Below are 27,824 nucleotides of genomic sequence, written 5' to 3'. Positions count from 1 at the left end.
TCCTCAGGGTTTTTTTCTGGCTAAATAAACCACAACTCCTAGTAAAAGTTCTTTACATTCATTCATTACATTAGATCTTAAACCATTTAGCCAGGATTTCTGAGAAACATATCCACTTCAGAAGTATGCAAAGAAGCTAGCTGCTGTATGTCTATATATTCTCAACATACTGTCTCCTGACAGAAGAAAATAGATCTTATGTGCCTAGCATAATTGTATAAGCAGTGTATGACTGTGTCCTTCTTTATATTAACTTAACATTTAATGTGTGTTTGTGATTCATCAAGAATGTATTGTATATAGATAAGCACTCAAAAAAGAAGAAATAGTGAATTACCTTACAGTAACTGTAACTCCTGAGAAGTTTTGTATGTTGTCCATTTTTTTTCTACATTGTACTGTCTTCTCCCTAGAACTGTATTTGTAAATGGATTCAGGACAATTGTTCCCTGCCACACAGGGAACGTGCATATTGAGTGTAATGGACAACAGATCTCAGAAAACAGCTATAATAAAATAAATAACCATGACTACTTTTTTTCAGCTGTCCTTATGGCTAAAAAGTTAACAGCAATCCTAGATACGTGGAATACCTGAATACAGATAAATATGGTGATACACATTGCCACTGCTACAAAAAAAAAAAAGTCATCAACCTTTGGCCACTTAAATAGATAAAGAATAATCTTTACTGTTTACTTTTATAATGCCTATTTTTTACTAGAGTGCCCATTAATTATATATGTGAACTGCAGCAATTGGCAGTCTTGTCTTTTTGAGATAGCTTCTTTATTTATTGTATTTATTCTGAGATTCTTTTACTTTTTTCCCCTCTGTTACCCACAAAATTCTAGTGACTATTGCATTTGCAACACATTCTTTTGAGAGTTTCTATTCGTGTTTGAAGTGATTTTAACCTCTAGTACGTCCTTGATTGCTGTAGATTCTGTTTGCTGATGGCACAGTGAGTAGGAGTCCTGATTCTGGCCCTGTCCTACCACCACCTACAATTCCAGATAATGTGGAACTGTTATCAGAATCAGAGCCTTCACCTGAGACCAGCACTAAGAAAGGTAACATTTCCAGTGTTTTGGACAGATTTAAAGCTAGCAGGGGTGATGATACTTAATAAAGGGCATATTTCTTTAGTCTGAGAATTCTGCCAGTGTGAAAATGCAATTTTATCTGTACTCAGCTGCTTCCACACTGCTGATTTGTTGCCTACATATCAACTAATTTCTCTCCTACTCCAGATTTCTTTCTCTTCTAACATGCTAGGACTCTAATAAGTAAAAGGGTGTGTAGGAACTACATTGGTAGCAGAGTGATTCAACACAAAGTATTTTAAAATAAATCCTAATAACTATGGTAGTGTCAAATCCTTACTTATGTGTTACACAGGTTTTAGTCTTGGTACTGAGAAATGCTTCTTCTGCAGAGGACTTACTATTTTTTTCTTTCTCATTGTATGTATAGGTACCTACTATTGGTTGTTATTAATTGATTGTATGGACTTGTGGTCTGTCCCAATATAACCATTCTTACATTATTTTGTTTGGCTGAGAAAGAACGAAATAGAAGTTTGCTTCATACCTCAGAGTGTAATCCAAGATCACTGTCAGTGCTCAGTGCAAAGAATAATTATGACCTCTCATAATATTAGCATATAATTTAGTGGAAGTATGTGAATAAAAATTGCTGCCAAAGAGAAATGCCTCTCAAAAAGGAGATTTTCAAGTCATCAAGTCCAATTCTTGTTCTTAGGGTTTTCCTTAGGATAACTGGAAGGATGTTTGAGAACTTCTCTGACAAATAATCTTCTAATTTTCAGTCTCAGTATCTGTGGCCAGTGTATATCCTTTATTCCTTATCCTTTATTTATGATCACTTTTTCTCCCCACCTTTCCTCTCCACTGCTTAGTGAAATGAAAAGTTTCACCTCTTTTTGGCTTTTTTTTTTTTTTTTTTTTTTTTTTTTTTTCCTAGGATGTATATGCTGTCAGCCTTTTAGACTCCTCTCTGGACTGTGCGACTGTGCTGTTGTCTTTTGCATAACCTTAGTCTAAATTCCTTTTTTTGAATATGGGAGACCAGAGTTCTCTGTCATATTCTTAATAAGATGTCACCATTACCTTTCACAATGGAATCTCTGTCCTTTTTCTTCTGATGCACCATTGGCTTTCTTGTCACCATATTTTGACACTGATATCATTCTGTATGGGTGATAGCTCCAGGTCTTTCTTTTCTTCTACTATTGCAAATTTGTCTGAAGCATAAATTATTTTTATTCCTTTTTGTGTTAAATTTCATTCTAATGGGCTGTATCAAATTCCTATTACTTTAATCTTCAAGCTCATGGAATGGTTTTGGATTTTCTTCTGCATTGATAGTCCCTTCCAAAGTCATGTCGTAATCAGATGTCATTAGTATGCTGTTTACTTTTTCTGTGTCATTAATGAATACACTAAGTAAGATTAGTTCAAGGGTATACCTTTGAGTAGCAGCACTTCTCTTTTTCCTCCAGCCTGATAAGTAGTTCTTCCAATTCTGTCAAAACCAATACTCACAGAAACTCTTCACTTTACGGATTTTGTCTTTTGCCTTAGAGAATACCAACTCTGACAGAGCAATTTTTGTTTCTGTAGGAAAAGGCAGTGACATAAACAGTATATCACACCCAAACACAGATGAGTTGTTTGAAAATACTGCGCAGGGTCTGGTTAATTCTGAGCAACCTAAGGAGAACCAGGCAGGAACCTGGATAACAACAACTCCATCAGGCATTCGAGTGGGCACTGAGGGAGCAAAGAGAATGGATCTGAAGCCAGTCTTAATCTATCAGGCAACTGACCCAGCTGATGGAACGGTATTACTATTTTTGTGTTGTTATAGCACTGTCTACTAAGCTAAGAGACAAGGCTGCCATCATGTAAGTTGTAGGATTCGTTCTTTGAACATTATCCTACAGGTTGTGTTTTTACACTAATACAAAAGCTTTAGATTTTGAAGAAAATGTGATTCCTTGGTCTCTGAAGTAGATGAAGTTGCAGTAGTCTAGCTTCATCAGAGTTTCAGTACATAATGCCTTGTTTTACTGTTGTTGCTGTTACAAGTATCACAGAGCTAATATAATGGGTATTCATTCTTTCAGGTTATGACTGTACGAGACGATGAAGTGATAATTGTTGAGAAGCTGGATGGTAGCAGAATAGTAGATCATGCTGATGGTACTAGGATCACAACTTTTTATCAAAACTCTAAAGAACTTTTTGTACCAGAGGATAGTGAGGAAACAGGTAAAATCAAAAGGGGAGCACTTGTCTCTGCTATATCTTGTGAAACAGATAATTGTCAAAGTATACTAAAGAAGGCTCAAAGGCAACAAATCCACTAGTGCAGTCTAGGCTTAGTTTGTCTGCTTGGTCTTTTTTTCATCAGTATTCAGTGCAAAAATCACATTGTAGGAAACAAGCAAGTTTCCTTATTTCCATGTACATGTTTACATGACCCACCTTCCCCATGAGACCACAGTGCCTGAGTTCCAATATGTTCATTGCCTGCTCTACACCTACCCTGCTACAACAAGCAAGGTGATTTGAGGCTTAACTGAGTAGGTGTATAAGGACCAGGGCATCCTCCTATTCCCCAGAGAGGCCATGGACTCACCAACCTTGAGGTACTCAAAATTTGATTGAATAAGATCGTAGAAAATGCCACGCATAGTAGAAGTGAAACTACATCTACCTGAAACAAGTGGGGCTAATTGTCATCTGTGTTTCTTCTGGCTGGCAGTATATTCTGTATGCTTAGTTCAGTTGCTGGATCAGTTCTGTAATTAACATGAAGTGTGTATTTACTGTGTGGATATTAGGACTGTTGTGTTCAAACAGTACAAAATTCTGGCTGTGGAACACCTCCCTGTGGGATTTTAAAAATGAAAACAATGACTTTGAACTGGTCTGTCTATTCAATGGGAAGGCAATGGCCAGATTAACACACCGGTTTGATTTGTTTTCCTTGACCTCTGCTGCTGAAAAGGAGTTTTCTCAAATCTTAGAGCTTGTATCTCAGGCATAAAAAATTTCAGTGGTCCAACCTGTATGTTACAAATATCCAGATCATTACAGTTAGTACTGTACTTGATAAATGAGAGAATACTCTCCTGACTACACCAGCCACAGATGGTTACAGACACCTTGTGCTGTTATATTTTCCTATATTCAATGCACAGTCCAAACAGTTGCATATTGTTTACCTAACATAAAATTATGTGATAAAGGATGTTATGAAGTCTGAGGGTCTTTTACTGAGGAGATAAAGGTCCAGCTTTATGAGAGAAAAAGCAAATTGAATCCTAAGACTTTTCATGGTTCATGCGCTCCTGTCTAGTTGTTCTGTATTCATTCTTAGATGAAGCCTTGAAAGCCGTCACAAGGAAGGTGAAATGCATCCAAGTAGAGAATCCTGAGTTTGCTACTGTTATAACAAACTGTGAGGATGGTACATGTTGTACGATCTTTGGGGATGGGACATCTATTACAGCAAAGCCACAGGGAACATATCAGGTGGGAATTATTTTTAGTTTGTGACAGTGAAATGTATCTTTGTGTTCCAAGTTCCCTGCCATCAGTGTCTTTCACCTTGACTATTTTAATTCCCTTCTCTATAGCCTTCACAAATCCTATGATTTCATCTCTTTTATACTCTGCCAATATTTAGATATTAGAGCTGACTGAAAGCTGGCAAATGTTGTCCCAATTTTTAAGAAGGGTGAGAAGGAAGACCCTGGTAATTACAGGCCTGTCAGTCTCACTTCAATACCTGGTAAAATTATGGAGAAGGTTATTCTGGGAGTTATTGAAAAACACTTGAGGGACAATACAGTCATTGATCATAGCCAGCATGAATTCACAAGGAGAAAGTCCTGCCTAACTAACTTAACTTCCTTTTGTGACAATGTCACCTATCTAGGTGACCAAGGGAAGCCAGTAGCTGTGGGGTTTTTTTTGTTTTAGCAAAGCTTTTGATACTGTCTCTCACAGTATCCCTCTGGACAGAATGTCCAGCACACAGCTAGACAAGTCCATAATATGCTGGTGAGCAATTCGCTGACAGGTCGGGCTCAGAGAGTTATAGTAAATGGGGTTACATCAGGCTGGTGGCCAGTCACCAGTGGGTTTGGCCAGGGCTCAGTTTTAGGGCCAGTGCTCTTTAATGTTTTTATAAATTATCTGGACGCAGGAATCAAATGTACATTAAGTAAGTTTGATAGTGATACTAAACTAGGAGGAGCTGTGGACTCCCTCAAGAGTAGAGAGGCCATATAGAGATATGGATAGACTAGAGAGCTGGGCAATCACCAACTGTATTAAATACAGCAAGAGCAAATGCCGATTCTCCACCTGGGACGGGGTAGTCCTGGTTATATATACAAACTGGGGGATGAGAGGCTGGAGAGCAGCTCCACGGAAAGAGATGTGGGGATTGGGTGGATGGTAGGATGAGTATGAGTCAACAGTGTGCCCTGGTGGCAAAAAGGGCCAACCGTGTCCTGGGGTACATCTGGTACAGCATAGCTAGCTGGTCAAGGGTGGTGATTGTCCCCCTCTGCACTGCACTGGTGCGGCCCCACCTCAAGTACTGTGTGCAGTTTTGGGTGCCTCAATATAAGAAGGACATCAAACTATTAGAGTGTGTCTGGAGAAGGGCGACTAAGATTGCAAAAGGTCTTGAGGGCAAGACTTACAAGGAGCGGCTGAGGTGACTTGCTTTGTTCAGCTTGGAGAAGAAAAGGCTGAGTGGTGACCTCATCACAGTCTACAACTTCCTCAAAGGGGGCAGCGGAGGGAGGAGGTGCTGATCTCCTCTCTCTGATGACCAATGATAGGACACGAGGAAATGGCATGAAGCTGTGTCAGGGGAAGTTCAGGTTGGAGGGTGGTCAGTCACTGGAACAGGCTCTCTAGGGAAGTGGTCATGGCACCAAGCCTGTCAGAGTTCAAGGAGTGTCTGGACAATACTCATAGTCATATGGTTTAGTTTTAGGTAGTCCTATGAGGAACAGAGTGTTGGACTCGATGATCCTCATGGGTCCCTTCCAACTTGAGATATTCTATGATTTTATGACATTTCCTCACAACTGTATAGTATATGTAAATCACAAGCTTAAATTTCCTGGAGTTAAAGAAAATATTACAGAGACTAACATCAGCCTAACTCCTTGGCCTCATCTTCCTTCTTTCTCTCCCTCTAGTCCCTTAAAACTGGGTGATATGGTAGTAAAGGTCTGAGAGCTCTCCTCTTGATTTACATCTGTTCTTTCTTTTCATGGTACCTCAAAACTGATGATTTCGCCTTTCAGAACTGAACCTTTTCCCTTCTTACTGTGATAGGTTTTACCTATCAAGACCGGCACTCTTTTCATTGATGAAGATTGCACAGCAGTTTATACCCATGAAGTCTACAATTTCATCAGCAAGAAAAAAGAGAAACAAGCAGGGAGATACATTATGAAGCACACTTCCAGCACTATTTGTGAGATGATGGATCCCGAAGGAAATCTTTTCAAGGTGAAACACATGGAAGGAGACAAGTTGCTGTATTTTAAGTAATTTTGTCTTATAAACATCTCTCAAAGTCAGTTTGTAGCCTTGTAGTACTTATTCTTAAAGTAGCCTAGCTGGCCAGAAGGAACAGCTCCTGAATCACATCTCTGAAATGTTCTTAAGAATGTGATGTGTTTCCCTTTTTTGGTATTTCCCCCCTTTTAGAGAAATTGAAATAAAACATATGGTCTACAGTTTACCTCACCTGTAAAGTTACCTTAATTAGCGTGACTTGTCTTATAGCAAAAAAAAAATCTCTTCAAATGAGGATTAAAAATGAGAGGATATTGACTTTTCAGAAGGTCCACAGAAACACTCTAATCTGCCTGGTAAGGCAAATACTGTTGTAAAAGGAATGATTCCATCTTTAAAGTCGTACTGATTGTGCTGTGATCCTTTCACACCTAGGAGATGTTTTTGAGCCAAATTACTACATAGTTTTGAGTTCAGGAAACATCACCTAAGTGTCTGTGACCTACATACTATTTTCTAATTAAAGGTTCTCATTAAAGATTCTAAATGTGACATCCTTATAGTATACTTCCTATTGTTTCAATTGTAATCATTACCATTTTCCCAGATTCCTGTGAAACAGCACTGAGGTTCTGCTGGACATATGCATTCCAATACAGTTTTTAACCTGGTTTCCTAGGCTGAAGAAACAGGGCTGATATAAATCTATGCTGTCAATCTCTCCCTAACAAATCTTGAATTAATCAACAGAGGGGTAGAAGTTTCAAAGATACCAAGTTCCTACAAAATCAGTGCAATTCAAAGCAGCACAAAAGTTGCTTGGCATCAGCACCAGCACATCCTGCTTTTTCTCAGCTGATACTTAGGGAACAAAGGAGGAAGGTTGAGGAGGCTGTGGGTATTGTGGGAGCAGTGATCACAAGGGATTTGGGGGGGGTGTAGTAAGAAAGGTGAGATTAATGGCTAGTAGGGATGGCAACCAGGTACAGGTGTAATAGGACTGGTTCTTCCTCTGTCCTAGTCACACCTGAGACTACGGCAAAATGGGCATGGACTGGGTGTGTCAGTTTCAGTTCATGGACTGCCCCTTGAATCGCTCTGGTGTAAACTGTATCTTCCAAAGACATCTGTCCTTCAAGTGACTACACTAAGAATTAGAGGCGTTATTATACCTGTGTGCATATATGAATAGCATGTAAGTTAATAATCACAAGAAGAAAATACTGTAGAAATTAATTTATTATCATGATAAGATTATCTGAGACCTTATTTTTAAAATTAATAAATGCCTAAAAAGGGACCCCTGTATACATACGTACCTATATATATGTATATAGGTATATACGGTAGATAGATAAAATATATAATCTATATCTGTCTATATCTCTTCAGATATCAACATGTATATAGATGTGTATATATTTATACATACATATATACACCAGGTATATATAGGTAGATAGATAAATATATATAATGCATATATATATAATTTCTATCTCTTCATATGTCAGCACATGTATAAATGTGTGTGTATATAGGGATATATTTATACATACATTCACCTATACACCTGTATACATACACACACCTGAACGTGTATACACATTTTTATATACACACACATTTATATTTATACACCTATATATGAGTATATATATATGTACTGTGTAATTATTAACTAACATATTAGCATATAGGCATATGTATATATTTGTGTGTATCTCTGTGTGTAGGTATGTATACATAGATACATATATACCTCACAGAGGTACATCAGTACCTGTCTGAGTATACAGTTACCTGGCTTGACCAGCGAGTATTTCTGTGTGAAGTTGCCTATTGATGCCTGCAGACATATACGTTGAAGGTGGAATGTAAGCATGGATGCCCCATTTGACGACTAACAATCCTTGAGCATGTATTAAATATCAGCATGTGATATTAGCATTTATGATATCACATGTCTTTCTATAAATGTTTGGTTTGCTTTTTTCACTGTCCTCTCAGTTTTCTTCTTCATTTCTTTTTCCTGTAAATTCCAGGTTGCTCAACCTGAAACATGTTTTTTCTGTCTCTTTCACTGTGCTAGGTCACATCACAGTTCAGCAGCCAGTTACTGTTTTAAATGTATCATGTAACTCAAGTAATTTTATATAATTTCTATTATAGGTCATGGCTGATGGCAGCACATCTGTGTGCATTCCTGGCATTGGCTCTGATGACAAGGAAGACATAAATTCAGCATCAGCACTCCCAGAAGTTAACAAACCTATCACTTATGATGAGCATGTCCCCAGGTAAACTGCACTGGATTCATAGGTTTACACTTTCTTTCACTACGTTGTATTTGTACAGGGTTTGTAGATTTGCACTTCCTTTGTTCAGTACTCTGTATTTGCACATTTGATGTCGACATCTTGGAGTCCCATTTTCTTGTTGTGTCATCACAGTACTTTTTCATTTTTGTCATCTAGAAAAGAATGCAATTTGAAAGCCATTTGATTTGATCAGTGTGGTGGGTTGACCTCAGCCAGCTGCCAAAACACCCACCTAGCCGCTCTCTCACTCCCCCTCCTCAACAGGACAAGGAGGGAAAATCAGATGCAACCATCACAGGCAAAACACACTCAACTTGGGGAAAATTAATTTAATTTATTGCTGATTAAAATAGAGTTGGATGGTGAGAAACAAAGATGAAGACTAAAATACCTTCCCCCATCCTCTCTTTTTCTTGGAATCAACATCCCTGCCTCATTCCTGACCCCTCTACCTCCTCCCCACCCCAGCAGCACAGGGGATTGAAGGTTGAGATCAGTCCATAACAGCTCCTCTCTGCTGCTCCTTCCTCCTCACACTTTTCCCCTGCTCTGTCAAGGGTCCTTCCCATGTGCTGCCATCCTTTTGGTTAAACCCACTCCAGCTTGGGCTTTCCATGGGCTGCAGTTCCTTCAGGAAATATCCATGTGCACTAGCATGGTCCTGTCACAGGCTGCAGGGGAATATCTGCTCCACCATGGTCCTCTCCACAGGCTGCAGGGGAATCTCTGCTCTGGCACCAGGAGCACCTCTTCCCCCTCTTCCTTCTCTTACCTTGGTATCTGCAGGGCTGTTTCTTGTACTTTTCCCCTCACTCATCAGTGCCTGTACGGCATTTTGCTGTTTCTTACACACACTTTCCCTGAGGTGCCACCATCTTGGCTGAGGGGCTCAGCTGTGCCCTGGGGTAGGTCGGTTGGAGCCAGCTGGGACTGTCTGTGTCCAGCACAGGACAGCTCCTGGCCTCTCCTCATAGAGGCCACCCTGCAGATCCCTGCTGCCAACACCTTGCCTCCTATGCTGATACAATCTAATGTGTGTGGCTGGCTGTGTAGGTTCTTCATCATCTATGCAGATGGTTCTGGAACCGAGCTCCTGCGAAGCAGGGACGTACACGAGTATCTTGCCGAAGCCTGTAGTGATCCCACTGCTGCTGTCTTGCAGGATCCTGTACAAGAACGTCCAGGTAGGAAAATTCTATTTCTTTTCTGACAAACTAGTAACAGAAATAATCACAAAGGTGGAGTCAGAAGCTTCAAAACTCTTATTTGGACAGGAAATTTGAAAGTTTTTCTCCATATAAAGAGGTGCCCACACTTCTGGCAGTGAAGCATGGGGAAGAAGGAGCTTGTGGAAAACTCTGGGAAGCAGAGAATTAATTGAATGGCACTGTGAAGGGATAAGTGAACAAACAACTGGCATATCTTTATCCACTCTCAGGCATGCAAACAAAAGTGATTACCAAATGCATAGATTGTCTGTGTATTTACCATCAGAAAACATGGAATGTGTCACAACCTTCATTAATCATATAGCTCCATTTATCAGTGAAGACAATGATACTCTGATGTTGACCCTTAGGAAAGGATATCCTTAGGAAAGGATAAATATATGTTATTAGGAAGCTGGAAAAATATGACTGAAATAGGGGATGCCAAGAGTACATGGCACCAACATCCTTGTAGTAGCAATACAAGAAGTTACATCCTGAAATGAATGGTTATCATTGTAAAGTTAGTTGGAGACACTGTGGTTCTACAAAATACACTGTGGCATGAGAGGTAGATCCCAAGAAAACAAATATAATATTAAAAAGACAGGAACATGTGGTTCTTCTGGATATGGGGGGATGACAAGGATAGTTTGCTTCAAACCATAAAGTACTAAGACATTCTTCTCAAAGATTTATATCATAAGCTTTCCCACCTACTACTCTTATCAGGTTTTGCACATTTTTAAATGCTGCTTCTGTTGGCAATAACAACTGGTTCCCCATTGTATAAACTGAATGAAATAATTTTGCCATGGGAGAAGGAAAAGAGAAGGGGCACCGAGGGAGATAGAAAGATAGGGAAGGTGGAAAGATCAGGAAGATGGAGAAGATACCCAAAGTGACGATCCCAGTCAAGAAAACCTGCTCACAACCAGCAGTCATTTGTAATAGTAGCACATTTGCTTTTCCAGACTTTGCCTTTCTCAGTACTGTTCTCTATTTGCCTTGGCACCAAGGCTCTACAATTTTGTATCATTGTGATAAAGTACCTCAGTGGTCATATCCATTTTGAATGGGTATGGGGTAGATGATAGTAGATTAAGTGGGGTTTTGGGTTGGGTTGGAAAAAATATTTTGAGGAATATTAAAATTAATCAGAAAAATAAAAAGAGATAATAAATAATCGCTAATGGAACTTATCCAGATTGTGAAGTATAAAATACAGTGAAGAAGCGCGCACGTTCCGAATATGATGTACTTCTGAGATTAGGATTCATGGGTCAATGGTCTGCTCTTCCTTGTTTGGGATACTCCACACACTACACAACTGAGCTGTTAACCAAGACTCAAAGCAAGTAGCTTAGGCAGTCTGTTGTTAAACATGGTCTGAGTAATACAAACTCGTCCAACTGTTCTATAATCATCTCAGTGATCCAATATTATCTGTAGCCACGAGTATTGCATTTTCACTTGGAATTTTACCAGTTAATAATAAGGTTTTTTATACTTAGGTAAGTGTGTTTTTCTGGACATTTGAGACACTTGCCCATCATTTTTGGATTTTAACTGATTCTTAGCAAAATATGTCTTTGAACCAGGTGTTTTAAGTATTACTGTCCTCCGCCCTTTGGCTGAAGCCTCCCCCTGGGTAATGAAGAAAGAACCAGGGAGTATCATTCCTCCAAATCTTCAGTCAAGCACCCATGACACGTTTTCTCCTCTTGAGGTATTGTTTCAAAACTGTCTTCTGCTGCTTAAGCAATAGATGTTTGTCACGGTGGGGGAAGAATGGAGCAGTAAACAATGTGACATTGTTAAGTCCTCTTTATTAAGCACACAAAGCAAGGGGCAGGCTGTCAGGGAAATTGTAGTCACCTTGGGCTTCTTCTGCTTTCAGTAAGGTGACAGAGCAATTTTAAGGGGAGTTGATCTTGCCAGATGAAGAAGTTTTAGAATAGATAAATTGTGCCCAAGAATCTACTGACTATATTGTCTAGATCTGTGATGCTATAAGGAGAGCATGTGCTTTTCAGCTGAGACATACATTACCAATATCTGGATTTAGTCAGTAACATAAGTAGCCTTTTGCTCTTTTTGCTTGTTCTCGTCTCTGTTCAGAGGAAGATCACAGGTCCCTCAGACAGAACACCTATTTGGAGGGGTCTCTGCATTGGATCCAAAGAGCAGACATGCTTGTCAGTACCTGTGCGAAAATGTCCTAATAAACTGCAAATCCGTCAGCTCTTCCAGTATGAGCCACTCAGTGATGAGCTAAGAGAAAAGCTGCAGCTTTCCCTTAAGGTAGTACAATCACATTTATTCATTCTTCCAGTGAGCAATAGAGAACAGTCAAATTGGGTGACATGAATTTGTAGTATATGCTTGAGACAAAAGTTCTGCTACTTTTGAAGAACAATCAGCATTTTATATGTAGACAGGTGCTCTAAGTGTATTTCTGAAGCAGCTCAACTGTTTTCACTCATCTCCTGGTTTTGGTGCAAATATATGGGATCCAGTCCAGTCCAGATCACAGATAGTACACTAACAAATAGTTCCCTTTCTGTTGATATTGATATCTATTACTTTGCTTTTACTTTGCTTAGGGTTTGTTTTCCTTCACAAAGCCTTAAAAACTTAAGTCTATAAAGTTGTACAAGAATTTCTAACCCACCATAATTCTACAGTTAACTTGGTGACCAGGTCACTGAGACGCACTCTAGTTTTGGTTATGTATTTGTTTTCATAAATCCGTACAGAACATCCAGGTTCAAGTCTGTCACTCTTTCCATGTCTAGCAAATAGCTGTGTAGCCTTCTGACAAAGTGTGTGTCCATCCGTCATGAGTGACTGGTTCATAACAAGGTACAAGCTACGCCTCATGTGCAAGTGTTCTGAGATGGAATCTGAAAGTTCTGCAGTTGATCCTTGTCAGTAGCTTTGTAGTTCTCAGTTTTGGTATAAAACACTGATTTATTTAATTCACGTTGTGAAGATGCTTTTAGAGGAGATTTAGAGTTAAAACCTCATTATTAGAGAATAACGAAATAAATGTGTTCTATAATTTACTCATTTAGCATATTTTGATGATGGCATTGCCAACTGAATTTGAAAGTTAATAGCATGTGAATATTGTGAAGGTAGTAACATGTTGCAGGCAGTTAGATTTTTTTTTTTTTCCCCCCCGACATTACATTTCAAAGACGACATGCTTTCGATAGAAAAATATTGATAGCTGTTCAGTCCTGGCATGCTTGGGACATGCCAGTCTATCAGAACTAAATTTTACCCTTTTACAGTCTCTAAATATATAAAAATGATTCTTTGATTTGCACACTGATCTTCCAAAGGCAACACTATAAAAAAACCTCCACACTAAAATCACAAGGTATGTCTCTTCATTGACCAGATCTGCTGCTGGCTTTTAGAAAAAGAAGAATGCTGTTTGTTACCTTGAGAAGGAAGAACTGCAATTATTGGCACTGAGAAAACATTTGTAATGATTGCATTAATGTGCAATGGAAAGATCCTCAGTGCTCATATATAAATATTTAATTAATGGATTTTTCCAGAAAGAGAGATCTTAAATGTTTAGCCAAATATTCACTTTGTCAGAACTAAATCAAGATCTAAAGAAAATGGTATTCTTCCTTTCTCCATCTCCTTTAAGATTTAAGAGGTATAAAGGAATGAAAAAGAACTGGAACTGGAACCAGATTGCTTCTGCAAACCTTGTCTATTCGTAAAGCTTGGTACTGCATGTAGCTTTCTAGCAGAGTGGTGTGTTAGAACAGCCTTCTGTAAGGACCCTTTTTTTCCATCCAGCTGATCTTCTAAAGCATAAAGTAGTTTGGGAAAAGAAAAGTGTTCTTTTCTGTAGCTCTTAGTGTGGTTCTAAAAACAGAGCTTCAGATTTTTTTCTGAACCTATTTTTTCAATTATGATGCTGTAAATTTCCTTTTCCCTAAAGAGATCAAACAGGAGGGAGATACAGATCACAATGTTTGTTAGAACACCTTTTTTCCTTAACCTGATCTTAATAATATAATTGATTATTATTCATTGCAGCTATTTACTCAACACATTCCTTTATTCACTCACATAGTTTACTCAAATGCTTGCATGCTCACTCATACTTGTCTGACTGGTGCAACAGTTGGGAGGCCAAGCCCACCTGCCTACTCAGAAGCAGGGGATGACACCAACGCAGCAGGGGCGTCCAGACCAGCTGTTGGATGTAGTCCCAGTCACATGGCTCATTGTGGGTGCTAATGTGTGCTAGTGGCCTGCTAGAGATTCAGCAGACTCTTGATGTCCTTAGTTATTCGTATTGTTATTGTTGTTACTATTATTAGGTAGTAGTAGTAGTAGTAGGAGTTCTTGCAGCTTCAATAGTTTTGCTAGTCCTCAGAGTTGATTAGTCCTTGATAAGCTTTCACCTGCTACCTTCTCAACAAGTACTCTTCTCTTTGATCCGTTGAGTTTTTTAAAAACTATTTCTCCATGTAAACTTCTAGATATCTATATAGCCCATTCACGTAAATCCACAGAAGGGGCCTTTATGACATTGAGAAGCATATACGTCCATTACTTCTACAAACTCTTTCCTCTGTCTGTGTGCCCCTTAAGTCTACCTCTGCAAAGAAAACATCTGCGTCTTTCTTGTTCTTTTTCATTGTTCCACCAGGAATACATAGACAACATTTTAAAGCAGGAGAATGAGCTGGACGAGATGAAGGTAAAAGAACCGAGAACAGAAGAGGAAAAGGAGAATGCTGCAAATCTCCTTGAACTGGTTATGGTGAGAGAAATACAGTTTTTAACAACTATTTCCAATAAAACCATTGTATTGCATTGGAAGTGTCAGCCTTATCAGGTAATAAAATAGCAAATATTCAGATAGCATGCTGCCAGCTCTGCTGTAGTTTAATGGTAAAGCAGAACCACACTCAGCATTCAGCTGGGCTACTGAATGGCACAACCGCTATTTTGGGGAAGGAGTACTCAAAACAGTTCAAGAGTTTGGCTCTATGGAACGGTACATTCCCAAACACACAGGCCAAAAATACTGAAATGTGTCTGTCTCCCAACATTAGGATGAGAATGTTTCCAGTCTGTTGTTGTTGCAGCTGGGAGACTTGTATTTCAACTGCAGCCACATCCATAGTGAGAGTTTAAACTCTGCTTTTGGGATAATCCAAAACCAGTCTGGAGGCATATTGTTATTGCTGCTGAATAGCATTTATATATTTGGGAAATGTGCTGTCCTAATTTGCACAGCTAATTAGAGTGTGAAAAGAAAAAGGAGGGGAATAGGGAAAAGTGGGAAAATACGGCAAAGGTATCAGTTGGGAAACAGTGAGGTCAGTGGGAGATGAATGGTAAAAAATATTAGAAAATTTCAAGCAGCAAAAGTGGGTGGGGTGGATTAAGATGAAGATAACACTGTTTATGTGGTATGTAAAGAGTGATCAGTTTGCTCAATTTCAGTTATTTAAATTATTAGTTTCCTACAGCTTCCTTTCATTTGGTACCTTGCATGATGTGAATTCGTACACTAGATTTTTAGTAGTTATTAAACACTCTTTTTTAGGCTCATTTAAGAAACACTTTTATTTCCATTTAATGAAATAACAAGCTTATAGTGAATTCAAACATACTGAATTAAAAAATCTGGCATCTGAAAAATAGCCGTATTAGTTTGAATATTCACTACCAGATGATTTATCTATCTTTCGAAAGTGAGTGTATTCTAGCAAACATCATCTTAGCCTTAGATACAACTTTTTAAACCTTGTCTCAACATGCAAAAAACATTACACATGAGATTTTTCGAGTTTTAAATGCTGTTAATTTCCTTTTCCTACCTTTCTGGATAGATGTATAACTTTACTTTTATTTTTCCTTACAAGCTTAAAAAAACCGCATGTAATTCTAGAATTTGTCTCAGCTTTTTCGCCAAGTCAGCATTTTCATTTGCTGCAACTAAAGCCTGTTTTTAGTATTACAAGCTTCTCTATATATTCTTGCTCAGTACTTTCAAGTGACATACAAGTTTTAAAAAGAGAGTAAAGAAATATCTAACAAAAAAGCAGGAAGGAACTCACCTTTCTGGAAAGAGGAACACAGAGAAGTGATCTGTCAGTAACTCCATCTGCCTCTATCCTCGAGGCAGGCATTTATTTGCTTTGGTGAGATCCAGGTGCTGGTTTCATGTGCTGCTCATTTCCAGTGGACTTGTCTAGTGACTGTTGTTGGCTGTACCAACCACATTTCCAAGTACAGATTTCACATTGGACAACTACTTTTCTGAGCAGTAGAGCCTCACTGTGGACCTGCTGCAACCCAGGAATTGGTGTCATGCTCCTTCCAAGTTTCCACTGCTCCCCAGCTCTGTTAGAACCTAGACTGTCTGGTCACAGGAACTCTGGTTTCCAGTTAACTGCTTCAGGGACAGCACAAGAATAAAAGGAACAGCTTAGTTTAGAGTCTCTTACCCCTCAGACACTTTACTGCAAACCAACCACAAGAGAGCTCCTCAGTAACGAAGCCTACGAATTCCTGAATGTATTTCCCATTTGACTTCTTGTTGTGACCATGAGTTTTCGATCTGGTTCAAACCCTTTGCAGAAGGATTTGAGTTTGAAGATGAATATGGCTTGGTTGATTGATATTTGATTATGGCTTAGTTGATTTAATAAACAGCAACCATATAAAATATGAAACCATCTGTGAAGTACGTCACCAAGAAGGAAACAAATACCTGTGTAGACCAGGGAAATTGTGCTTCGTTTCCTTTTTCACAAGCTTCATGTTTTCTAACACACCAAAATGCCTCCATTCTTGTAGTCGCATTCTCAGGTAACAAGATAACACGTCTTTAGGATAGAAATTCTTTGAGCAGGTTGCTGTTGTTGTGAGGTCTGTTTCTCATGTGGTCACAGTTACTTCTTCTTCATTACAGTCCTTCCCTAGCTGGGAGAAGCCAACTGAAAATCTCAGTGACGAAGGTAACAGAAATTTAGTATCTGTCTTTTAAAATTGTAAAATATCATAATAAGTTTTTAAGTACTGTAGTATTATTTATAAAGAAGGAACATAAAGGTGAATTCATCTATGTACTATCTATGTGCTTCTGTGTGATTTTCGCAGGTGATTAAAACTTGTTAGCATCAATGATTCTAAAAAACTCTAAAAACCAGTTCCTGTGTTGGGCGTGTGTATTTGGCATTTTGACTCACATTTCCACATGTATTGAGTTTTCTTAGGTATAAGAACTATGACACTACTTCGTTACTTTTATAAAAGTATCAACTTATCTGAAAAGTTTTTCAGAGCAAAACCAGGACAAGTCCTGGTTATTTATTACAATTGAAGATCTGGTCTCAAACGATCGTGTTTTGGTTACATTAACCTTGCCTGAGGGAAAGAAGGAACAATGTCTTAGTTTCCCCTTGTGGATTTCTGTTGAAGTTTTCATAAGATCCTTGTTAACATTTAGTAATGTTTTCAACAGATACAAAAAAAAAATTAAGATGTTTATTTCTTTTAAAATCCATAAGCCCTTTCCACACAAAAATCCATAGTATTCAATCCCATAACAATGCTAGCCTTTAAAGTGTTATTTTTCTGCCCTTCCTGCCTTGTCAAGAGTATTTCTGCTTGTTAAAAAAGGCATACTCTGCAAACTAAATGGAAACTGCTGCAACAAATGCATACTACACAGTTTCCTGATTTTTAAAACATAAAATGGAGGTGTACTTGTAACATGCCATTATTAATGAATAAGATAGTGTGAAAAAGAAGCTCTTTAAGATGGGAAAAAATAGAAAAAGAAGGAAAATAAAAGCATATTTTACGGTGAAAAAGCTGACAAAAAAACCCAACCCAAACCAAAAAACTGATTTTGAAGTTTGCAATTATGTAATTCCCAAAACACTAAGAGATGTTGTCATAATCAAATAGGATCATGGCTCTCAAATACTCAGATCTCCTAAATTTTCCCATGGAAATTTATTTTCAACCAAGGAAATTTTTTTGGACTCACAGTTTAGGTGTGAGGCATGAAGCAAGCAACACATTTTACAGAAATGTCAGCGGGCAGGGAAACACTTTAGTAAAGCCCCAAAGTGGGTCATAGTCTTAAATATGGAAAGATTGGCTTTTCTCCATCATACATACTGAAATAGTAGTTCCTTCCATGAGAATGTTGATTATGGCTGCTTGACAGCCACAATTAAGCACAACTCAAGTAAGCTGAAAATAATAAAGGTCCCTGAAAGCCCACATTATTTTCTTCAGATGGAGATAGAGACCTGGAATGTTGCTCCCCAGTCAAAAAGTGGCTGAATGTCAGCAACTTTTCCTGTTTTCAGACATTTGATGTGTATCTTGAAAGAACATAAAGATATTTCAGGAAATACAGGGTAGGGGTATGAACTTAAACTGCTTCTGGGTCTTTCTACATGGAATTGAACTAATTTCCTAATATTCTGAGCTTGATTTTGGAATGTTCTTTCTGCCTCTTCCCTCCCGGTAATAAACAATCTGTTAGGTTTTCATCAAGTGGCAGAAAAATGCATTAAAATATATCCTTTTAAGTTTTTTATTCATAAAATTATTTTTTTATTCATAACACTCGGCAGAACATGCACATTCAATAATACTCTACCTTGCAGCTCACCTAACTGAGCTGTATGAACAGGCAGTGGCTTCTGATCGCCAGTGTCACACAGAGAAGACAATCACTACCCAAAGAGAGGACCAACAGCAGAGGTTCAGGTAGGACAGACCAGTGAGAACTGATGCAAATGTACATAATACATAGGATGGAACCAAGCACACAGGCAAGGCAATGTACTTTACTGGCTGTCCTTAAGGACCAGGACCTAGATCTCTAGATACGTATCACAATGCTTTACTAGCTTTTCCTATGACTATTTTGTCCCTCTGTGCCTCTTCTTTTCTTATCTCAAAGATACTTTATAAAGTTTGTTAGAAATGGATTTTGAGGGTTTCTTAGATTGAATAATATAATAAAAATGCACATATGGGCAAACAATTTTGCTGCAAACCATACAAGCTGGAGTCAGGAGTCACCTGAGATGTTAATATAAAGTATGGTCATAAAAAGTATTCTCTTTCCAGGGTTATCTTGTCAATATTTTTGTGCTTATAAAACATCGTGCTAGTTTTTCTCATTTTCACTACTTTTTTCTTCCCTGATCATTTAGCCCAGAAGGAGTAACACCAGTGTCCAAGTGGCAGAGCAGATTAGAAGAGTACAGGTAATAGTATTAGTAGGACAGGAAGTTAATTATTTTAAGAGCTAATTTAAGTCTAGTTTTGGAAAGACTGTTCCTGATTTTACCAGGTCTTGGGTAATGGTTCAGTGTCAAAATTCTCAGTATGATTGATAGCTGATACTAGACCCTGCAGGCCAGTGAAACTATAATAGCGTAAAACTGGATGAAATCAAGCTGAAAACATACGCAGTCTTCACTCTGGTGAATCTTACCTTCAGAAGTTTGAACAGCATTTTCTGTATGCACAGAGCCATCAAGTTTTTCTGTGATAAAATAAGGAAATTAGATTAATTTTGTATTACAAGTTTTAGCAATGCATCTGAAATACCAATTCTGACATTTAAGTCTTTGTTGGAAGGTTGGAAAGACACTATTGGCAGTCTCAGACATGTTCCACAAGGTTTAGAGAACTGGAGCGTGTTTTGGGGAGGAGCTCTTTGTAGCAGCCAGTCCACGGTCAATGTGCGTTTTGATCAGCTCCTCCATAAATCAGTATCTGAAGAGGACGTTTTCTCTGCATGCCAGACCAGCCTGTTCTTGATGTATCACTGAGAAAATTGCCAATGTGATTAACCAGAAAAAAATTGCCACTTGCATGTTCTTGATGTATCACTGAGAAAATTGCCAATGATGTGATTAACCAGAAAAAAATTGCCACTTGCCTTTATCCTTTCCATTCCTGAGTGTTTCAGACATAATACTGAAAAACAGGGTTAACTAAAGTTGTTATGCTTTTTTCTTTCTTTTCCTTACCAACAATGTTTAAAATTTCTTAGGAAAGAACTTGCTGAAGAAAAGAAATCCTTGATGGCAATAAGAAACAAAATAATTCCTCCATATTTTGAATCAGAATTTGGCAAGGAGTTTTTCCTGAAAAAGGTAATGTAGCTGAAAGCTGGATGAGTTTGTGTTAGGCCAAGTAGTTTCTGTTGTACTCCCACACAGACAGTTGTGGGTTTACATGTCAGCCTCAGTTTATCTCAAGAAACCATTTCAGTTGTGGCAGAATTAATACTGGGAATTATATGCCCTTGTCAAAGGAAACGTATCTTGGAGGTGGTATATGTTCATTGAGTACAAACTCTGTAGAATCCTTACATAAACTCTGGAGAGAGTCTGATTCAGAGCAGAAGCTGAATCTCAGGTCTTTTCACTTCCCCTTCAAAAACCTCTCTGCTAACTAGAGAGGGAATTAGTAAGACCAACCCTCCTGGGTTAAAGGTGGACTTGGGAACTTTCCTGTTGTAATCTCACCTGATAAATGCTCTAAGCATACTCAAAAATGTACTTTGGAATCTGAGATATACTTTTGTATATTTTTTATAGGCGGGAGGGAATGGAAGGGTCTGCTGGTTTTTTTCTAAATGTTTAATTGGGAGACCTAAGCCCTCTTTCTCACTTTTCTCTAGTTTCCTGATGTGGAAGCACTGTCTATGGAACTTCCTCCAGTCCAAAAAAAACAAAGTGAGAATTTCCCTCTGGAGATGATCAAAAAACCCAGTAGAGGTAATTTGAGCTCTGTTCTCTGGTAACATTTTTTAGTATCATCTTCATTGGTTTATCCAGTTGTCTCATTTCATACTGCAGTTAAATTTAAGATTACATTGTCTGATCCCACGTATTCCCAGTCACTTTGACACAGGTACTGCATGGACCACAATGACTGTATCTATTCTGATACATGAAATATACCCAGCAGCATTCCCTGACATTGAGATCCACCTGTATGGAGTAGGCTGTGTAAATTCAGTCTCCCAAAACAAAATGGCCTTTTCCCTAGCCAAAACTTGTGTACCTGAGAGTGGTTTTGGGGAAGCTGCTAGGTGGCACAGACAGTATCATGCCAGTGTTCTAGCAATTTAACAGTATAGATTATCATGTTCCAGTATCTGGGAATGTTCCTGTTTCATCCACTAATATAAACGTGGTCTATGAGTCTTCTATATTTAGTGTGTTAAAAAAGCCTCTGCAGATGTCACTGAATGTGGAACCACCATAGGCTTTGGATGCAAAGCTGAAGAATTGTGATATGAATGGGGGTGGAGGGTGGCTGCAAAATGCTCAAGAAAAACTTAAATGGAATAAACAGTAGTTAGGGGTGGACAAGCAAGAACCGAGGAGGCCAAGTTTAGAAAAGGACTAGTATGACTGTAGGAAAAAAAAATGATAGATGGGATTCTCAGACTCAGTAGTATGAGGGGCAGCTTGGGAACTGGGGCAAGAGTAATATGGAATAGGAAATGTGCAGGCTAAGGATAGTTTGGAGGATGTAGGAGGAAAGCAGTGACTGGATGACAGGGAGTGAACCATCATCTTAGGTTTGAGCTTTACAGCAGTGAGGAATAGTTCAGTTCAGTTTGAAAAGCAGCCCTGACAAGTTACTGATATCACACAGTGAGATTAAAAGTCATACACAGCAAAGAATCGTATCAGGAGAGCAGTCCTCCCTGGGGCTTTATCAGACCCCCACTAATTCTCATATTTCCTCATTTTGCAATGACCGTATTGCAATTCCCATAAGATCCGTGTTGGATTGTCTGTCAGCCCTTCATGGCTTATTGCTCAGTTAGCCAGAGACCAAGAAATGACTAATCACAAGGTATGCATTTTTGATCCCTGTTGCCCAGTGGAGCAAGATGTCACATGCAGAATTTACCTAGCCTCTCGTGGCTACGTAGACAGCTTTCAAAGGTTGGATAAATTCAAGTGCCAAATGCTTTGTGATTTTTTTTTTCATGTCTTTATGATGATCATGAAAAACACCTGTCAAAGTATTCCATTATTTTCTCTTTAGCATCTGAATGTCTCAATACCATGAGTGATTCCTTACCTTCACCTGGCCTTCTGCTGCAGGCTCATTCCAAACAAAATGAAGGTTCCAGCAGCATAACAGCAGGTAAAGCTGCCTCCCAGAATGTAGTGTGGAGCAGGTTAAAATCTACCTTCTTAAAACTTTTGACAAAATGTTTACAATAGAAATTTAAATCCACCTATCTCTGTTCAGCATTCTGAATACATCTGAATGCAAGATGGGCAGAAATGGAGAGGGGTATAAAACTAATGGGAGAGACTCCCTCCTTCTAGTAATTATAGTACAACTTTAATTACTAGTTAAAATTTAATTGCTTGCTACTATTATGGGGTTTCTTAATGCCCTTCTTGACCTTTTAAATAAAAATGAGACGTATTCTTCTGTCCTTGTGCTAATCAGATGCTTTCACTGAAAATAAAAGTCTTAGCTGAACAAGAACTTCAGGATTAGGCTGAATAGAATGCTTCATTTTTCATGCTTTTGGAAATCTTTCCTTCCCAGACCTAAACAAGGCTGCAAGATCACAAGAGCCACCCTTTCAATGTAAAGTTCAGAGTCTGCTGGTGGATGTTGCAGGACAGCCAAGAAAAGAGAAAGTGAAATTACCGTCATGCCTCCAAGGGAGACAACCAAACTCCATACCAAATAAAAAGGTAAAATAACATCTTTTTTGTTGATATTAATATCCTCTCAGTCTATCTCTTTTGCATGAAATATATATTCTGGAGTAATATCATAAGGTGTTTTGCATCTGTTTACTGAAACAATAGTAGTTGCAATTTACATATAAGTTTACTGCCAATTGTAAAAGTACCTTTCCTCTCAACTGCAAGGACAAACTCATATGCCAAAAGCATAGTTCTGCACCAGCCATCCACATGAAAGCTCTGCTTTCCGAAAGAGCAGAGCTTCCCCCAGTCTCCCTGGTACATCTCAATGGCTTAATATGGCTGAAAGCTCAAACCAGTATACATTTGTGGACAATATTCAAAGTGCCTCTTCAGTTTTTACTCAAATTAGGGTGTCTTTTTTTGTAATTCTTCAGGATGGGCAGACCGAGGTCAAATGTAGGTTAAACAACTCTGAACCTAATTTGATGGCCACTGTCAATTCTCTAAGATTTTAATTCTGTTTGCACAGATAGAAGATCCTGTTGCAGGAAGGGTCAACACATCTTCTCTTGCAACAACAAAACAGCATCTTAGTGGTTTCCATCTCATTCCACCCAGAGTGATGCTTGGAGTACTAAAAGAAGGCTGCACCTACACAACCACTGTGATCCTGAAGAATGTTGGTGTGAACTTCTCAAGGTTAGTTTGAACTCTTAGGACCTTGATTTTTAGCTGTCCAAGTATGCATTGCTTGTTAATTGTCAACCTTCTGATCTGATTAACATGAGGTAACAAATGGGTTTACTATATTTGGAATAATTTCATAATGACTGATGGGATATAGGAGAGGAGAGGAGATAGTATTATAAATACTTCAGCATTATTTGCATATTAGTGTTATTAAGAAGATGGAAACCAATAAGCAAAAGCGGGTCCTGTATGCATAGTCCTGGCTCATCATAGATTATTTACGTTTTTTTATTGAAATTCTCTGGTTCAGGGACCAAACTCCTTCATGGTAACCAGTATTACATTTAGCTTTGGGAAATACCACTGGATGCTGCCAGTCACAGAATCACACACAATCACAGAATGGCAAGGGTTGGAAGGTACCTCTGGAGATCACCTAGTCCAACCCCCCCTGCTAAAGCAGGTTCACCCTGGGCAGGTTGCTCAGGACATTGTCCAGGCAGGTTCTGAATATGTCCAGAGAAGGAGACTCCACAACCCCCCGGGCAGCCTGTTCCAGTGCTCTGTCACCCTCAGAGTGAAGAAGTTCTTCCGCATATGCAACTGAAACCTCTTATGTTTCAGTTTGCGTCAGACAATCTAAACAGGCACAGCTGTATTCAGGCAGCCACCCGTCTTTAACTGCACTGAAAAACAGCTTCAGTGATGACACGGGGGACAAGCAGAGGATGAGGATGAAATAAAGCATTTATTTCATCCTCACTGTGTTCCAATGTGGTGAGCATAAGGAAGTCCATTTCTAGGTTGGCAGTCCAACAGATTGACTTGTGCACTGCATGACAAATCATAAGAAATTATCAGATTTACCCAGCCGCTGCTTAGAGAATATATAAAGACAGCAAGAAAATGTCTTGTGACTGCTCTTTCTTCTGTGCTAGAATTCCCCTTTTGAGTGACCGCACCAATGTTCATTGAGTCACTCCTGCCCCAGCACAGTTCCAGTGGTTTTACTGTAGCGATATTCAGGCAGGTGTGCTTAGGACCCCTATCCCCCCCAGGTGCCATACGTGTGACGGAAAAGAGGGCAAAGCATATTCCTCCCACTCAGTTTGCTCAACTGCTGTTGCCTTAGCTGTGCTATATGTACCTTGCTTTTTAGCTTAAAGGAGAGCCTGCAACAATGGTCTTTAAGTCCTTACAGCTTCTGGGCTTCCACCTAAGGTTTGTCACTTCAAAATAGCTTCAGTTGAATGGTTATAATCCCACCAGATGGGTTTCAAGAATTGTGATACTTGGTGGGAAGCTGTCATTTCAGATGGCTCAAAAGCCCCAAAGCCAAAACCAAGCTTTCTAAATTCCCGTGTGCTAAGACAGCTATTCGCACCAAAGACATTTTCCACTGTCAGCTTCTCACTCCCACCTAGCCTCAATTACCTCCTGCAACTGGAGAGGTCCTTAGTTTATTTAGGAGTTAAATGAAAGCTGCTATTTAGGCCAACCTCATCCATTTGTCCTAATGGACAGTTATGTACTGTTCACGGACACTTAGAGTAAGCCAGGCTTGGACCACTCCTATTATATGAGCCTTTTCTCTGCTAGACCCACAGGTCCCAGGAGGGGGAGGCTAACTGAAAGAGTGGAAATAAACATCCTACTGTCATGTTGGTCTAGGTCATTAAAAAGGCAGTTCCTCTTCTTGGCACTGGTGATAAATAATCTGTGGCTTTTCCTGCAACATTAGCACTGGTTAAGGAAAACAGTAAGGAGGACACTAAACGTTCTTGTGCTTGAGTGTGCAAGTCTCATAGCCATGATGTGTTGCAGCTTCTGGATGTTTCTTTGGAGCACTCTTCAGAGGAGCAAGCACCTGCCAAGCTTCCCTTTTCTGGATATAGGTGCCCTACAGTCTGATGGCCTCTTTAAAAAGAGAGTCGAGAGAGGGGTCACAGTGCCACTACAGTGCCACTACCTCAGCAGTCACAGCATCCCTTTACCACGGTAAAGGTACCACAGTGCTGGAATGAAATAAACATAAACATTAATGTCTGCCATTTGTTGTTCCTCCTCCTCGGGTAGTTAATTTTCATCAAAGAGGAGCTCAGAGGAGACTTACCCTGCTGAGATCATCATGATCTCTTGTGAGTACTCAGCCAACTAGGCACTTCAGAAATCTGTTCAAGACCAGCTGAGAGACTACTGTACAGCTCCTTCCATCAGGATGGATGGCAGAGATAATTTTTTTTTCTTAAATCAGCCTAGTTAGATATGGCCTCAAAGAGACAGTTTTTCCTTTTAATTCACATTTAAGCATCATGGTGCATGTCAGGACAAATCAGCAGATCACATACAAACATCCTAGAGCTCAAGATTTGCACATTACATTTATTATTTTTTTTTTAAGTGTTGGTTTTTAACATGCCAGGGCACTATATATAGACAGTCAAGGAAAATACCACCATGATTCTGATAAATCTAGCTTACCTTTTAAGCCTTTTACTAGATGCTTCGAGAGGAGAGCTAAGCGACTAGCTGCTGAATGACAGAAGAACATGCTCAGGGCAGACGTAGGGCCAATGGTGAGCAATTCTGAACCGTGTCTGTCTCACATTGAAGCCAAAACTTTTCCGTGACATGCTCAATAGTTAACTGCATACCTTCCAAACTGTCTGTACCATAGCCTGAACGTGTTGGGACATCCTGACAAAAATCAAGTCCAGTTTCTCCTAACAGCCAGCACTCCAGGGAAAGCACAAGAATTCTGACAGCCAGTTTATAATTCTGCCAGAGTTTTCCATAAGATGGAGCCATATACTAGGAATGCCTCTTCTACTGCCTTTCCTTTAACAGCATCTGGTACAAGTGCATGCTGGTAACTGTTCACCCTTTCTGGAAATGAAAAGTCACAGGATAAAGTCCAGAGCCATGCAGAAGTAGAGCTTCTATCTGCTCTAACGATCTTTAGAGCTCTTGCTAGTGGAAGCTGCATGCACAAAAGGACTACACAGATGTGAAAAAAACAGTGAGAAATGAAGAAGTGAAACTATTGCCTTAGAGAGTACTGTGAAATTAAAGAGGATTATTTACACAAAATTTACACCCATATCATGCCTTCTGCAATAGAATCAAAGCTAAGGACATTGAATAAAGATTGTGCCACAGGCATTTGCCAAAAAGACACAAATTTGTCCTTCAGCTTCCTCTGTGGATGCAGGCTGAGAATGTTGATGTTTCACACTCTGTTGTAAGGACCAGGGAGCGTAACGAGCTCTTTGGAGACGGACTTTGGCCCATTAATCTGTTACTTGGGGGTTTTGGTTAAAAACCTGAGCCTTGGCTAGAAGCCCAGGAATACCGGTGTAGTCAGAGTTGTACATTGTGATGGGAAGGATGAACTAAAAAAATTCTGCTGTCGTTTCAACAAGCAGAGGAAGGGCAGACGGCCTGCTTCCCAGCAGTGCCTTCTGCTTGCCTGAAACAGTTTCTGGCAAACTAATTCTCTTCTCTTTCTGACAGGTTTCGGGTAAAGCAACCACCTCCGCACACAGGGCTGAGAGTGACGTACACACCAGGACCTGTAGGTTACACAGAAGATCTTCTGGGTTTTGCTAGACTCAGCTGGCCCTCAGGCCATCTAGGGGGGTCCTCTCACACCAGCTGCCTGGAGTAGAGCTGGCAGGGTGTGCCCCAGTTTGTTTTAAGTTACTGGTAGTGATGCTGCCTTCCACTGTCCCTCTGCTGCCTTCAACCAAGCACCCGGTGGGCTCTGAGCCTGCACCAGAATGCAGAGGGATAAACACATTAAGTTCAGTGGAAAGCAGCAGGTCAAGCACTGAGGTTTAAAGAGAGCTTTTTTGAAGTGAATGGGATACTCTACCACTACCTCTGAGTTTTCCCATTGTTTAGGGTATTTATCTGCTCTGTCTTACGCCTAGACTTTACCTCCTGTCCTGACACCTTCAAGAGTTGAACCTAGTAAACTCTTGCCTCAAACATTTCTTCTCCTGCTTGAACTATTCTCCACCTTAAGTAAGTCTTCTGTCTACTATAGCTTGTGAAATTGTCCCATTAAGTAGGAAGTTTTCACACTTCCTGCTTTTGTTCAGTCTCTTGCTTCACCTGTGTGTCATATCTGAACAAATCTTGTGCTGGCCAGCATCCAGGTAATACCAGGCAATATCCTTGACATTGCTTTTATAAGCATGGAATCAAGAAGCAATGACTTGTGCAAGGAGACAGTGCCAGAATGCAAATTAAACCTCTCAGTCCAGAGCCCCAGCTAAAACGCAGTGCTTAAAATGG

The 27,824-nt window shown here is 39.5% G+C and overlaps 1 protein-coding gene across 1 annotated transcript in view; it reads left to right on the top strand.

The window, feature by feature from the left end:
* Positions 1–27,824, top strand: part of SPAG17 (sperm associated antigen 17) — a 106,228-nt gene that overhangs the window by 76,292 nt on the left and 2,112 nt on the right. Inside the window, exons 28-46 of the mRNA XM_035894608.1 lie at positions 944–1,073; positions 2,646–2,866; positions 3,152–3,296; positions 4,411–4,565; positions 6,393–6,569; positions 8,751–8,878; positions 9,953–10,083; positions 11,709–11,836; positions 12,229–12,411; positions 14,795–14,908; positions 17,072–17,117; positions 18,786–18,888; positions 19,341–19,394; positions 20,189–20,291; positions 20,822–20,912; positions 22,207–22,308; positions 22,726–22,877; positions 23,365–23,534; positions 27,039–27,099. Coding sequence (XP_035750501.1) covers positions 944–1,073; positions 2,646–2,866; positions 3,152–3,296; positions 4,411–4,565; positions 6,393–6,569; positions 8,751–8,878; positions 9,953–10,083; positions 11,709–11,836; positions 12,229–12,411; positions 14,795–14,908; positions 17,072–17,117; positions 18,786–18,888; positions 19,341–19,394; positions 20,189–20,291; positions 20,822–20,912; positions 22,207–22,308; positions 22,726–22,877; positions 23,365–23,534; positions 27,039–27,099 — 2,394 coding nt within the window. The remainder of the gene's footprint in view (positions 1–943; positions 1,074–2,645; positions 2,867–3,151; positions 3,297–4,410; positions 4,566–6,392; positions 6,570–8,750; positions 8,879–9,952; positions 10,084–11,708; positions 11,837–12,228; positions 12,412–14,794; positions 14,909–17,071; positions 17,118–18,785; positions 18,889–19,340; positions 19,395–20,188; positions 20,292–20,821; positions 20,913–22,206; positions 22,309–22,725; positions 22,878–23,364; positions 23,535–27,038; positions 27,100–27,824) is intronic.

Source organism: Egretta garzetta, unplaced genomic scaffold (genome assembly GCF_000687185.1).
Source record: "Egretta garzetta isolate BGI_Z169 unplaced genomic scaffold, ASM68718v1 scaffold85, whole genome shotgun sequence".
Classification (NCBI taxonomy): Eukaryota; Metazoa; Chordata; class Aves; order Pelecaniformes; family Ardeidae; genus Egretta; species Egretta garzetta.
Note: the sequence above shows the minus strand (reverse complement) of the source record. Positions and strands in the feature narration are given on the sequence as shown.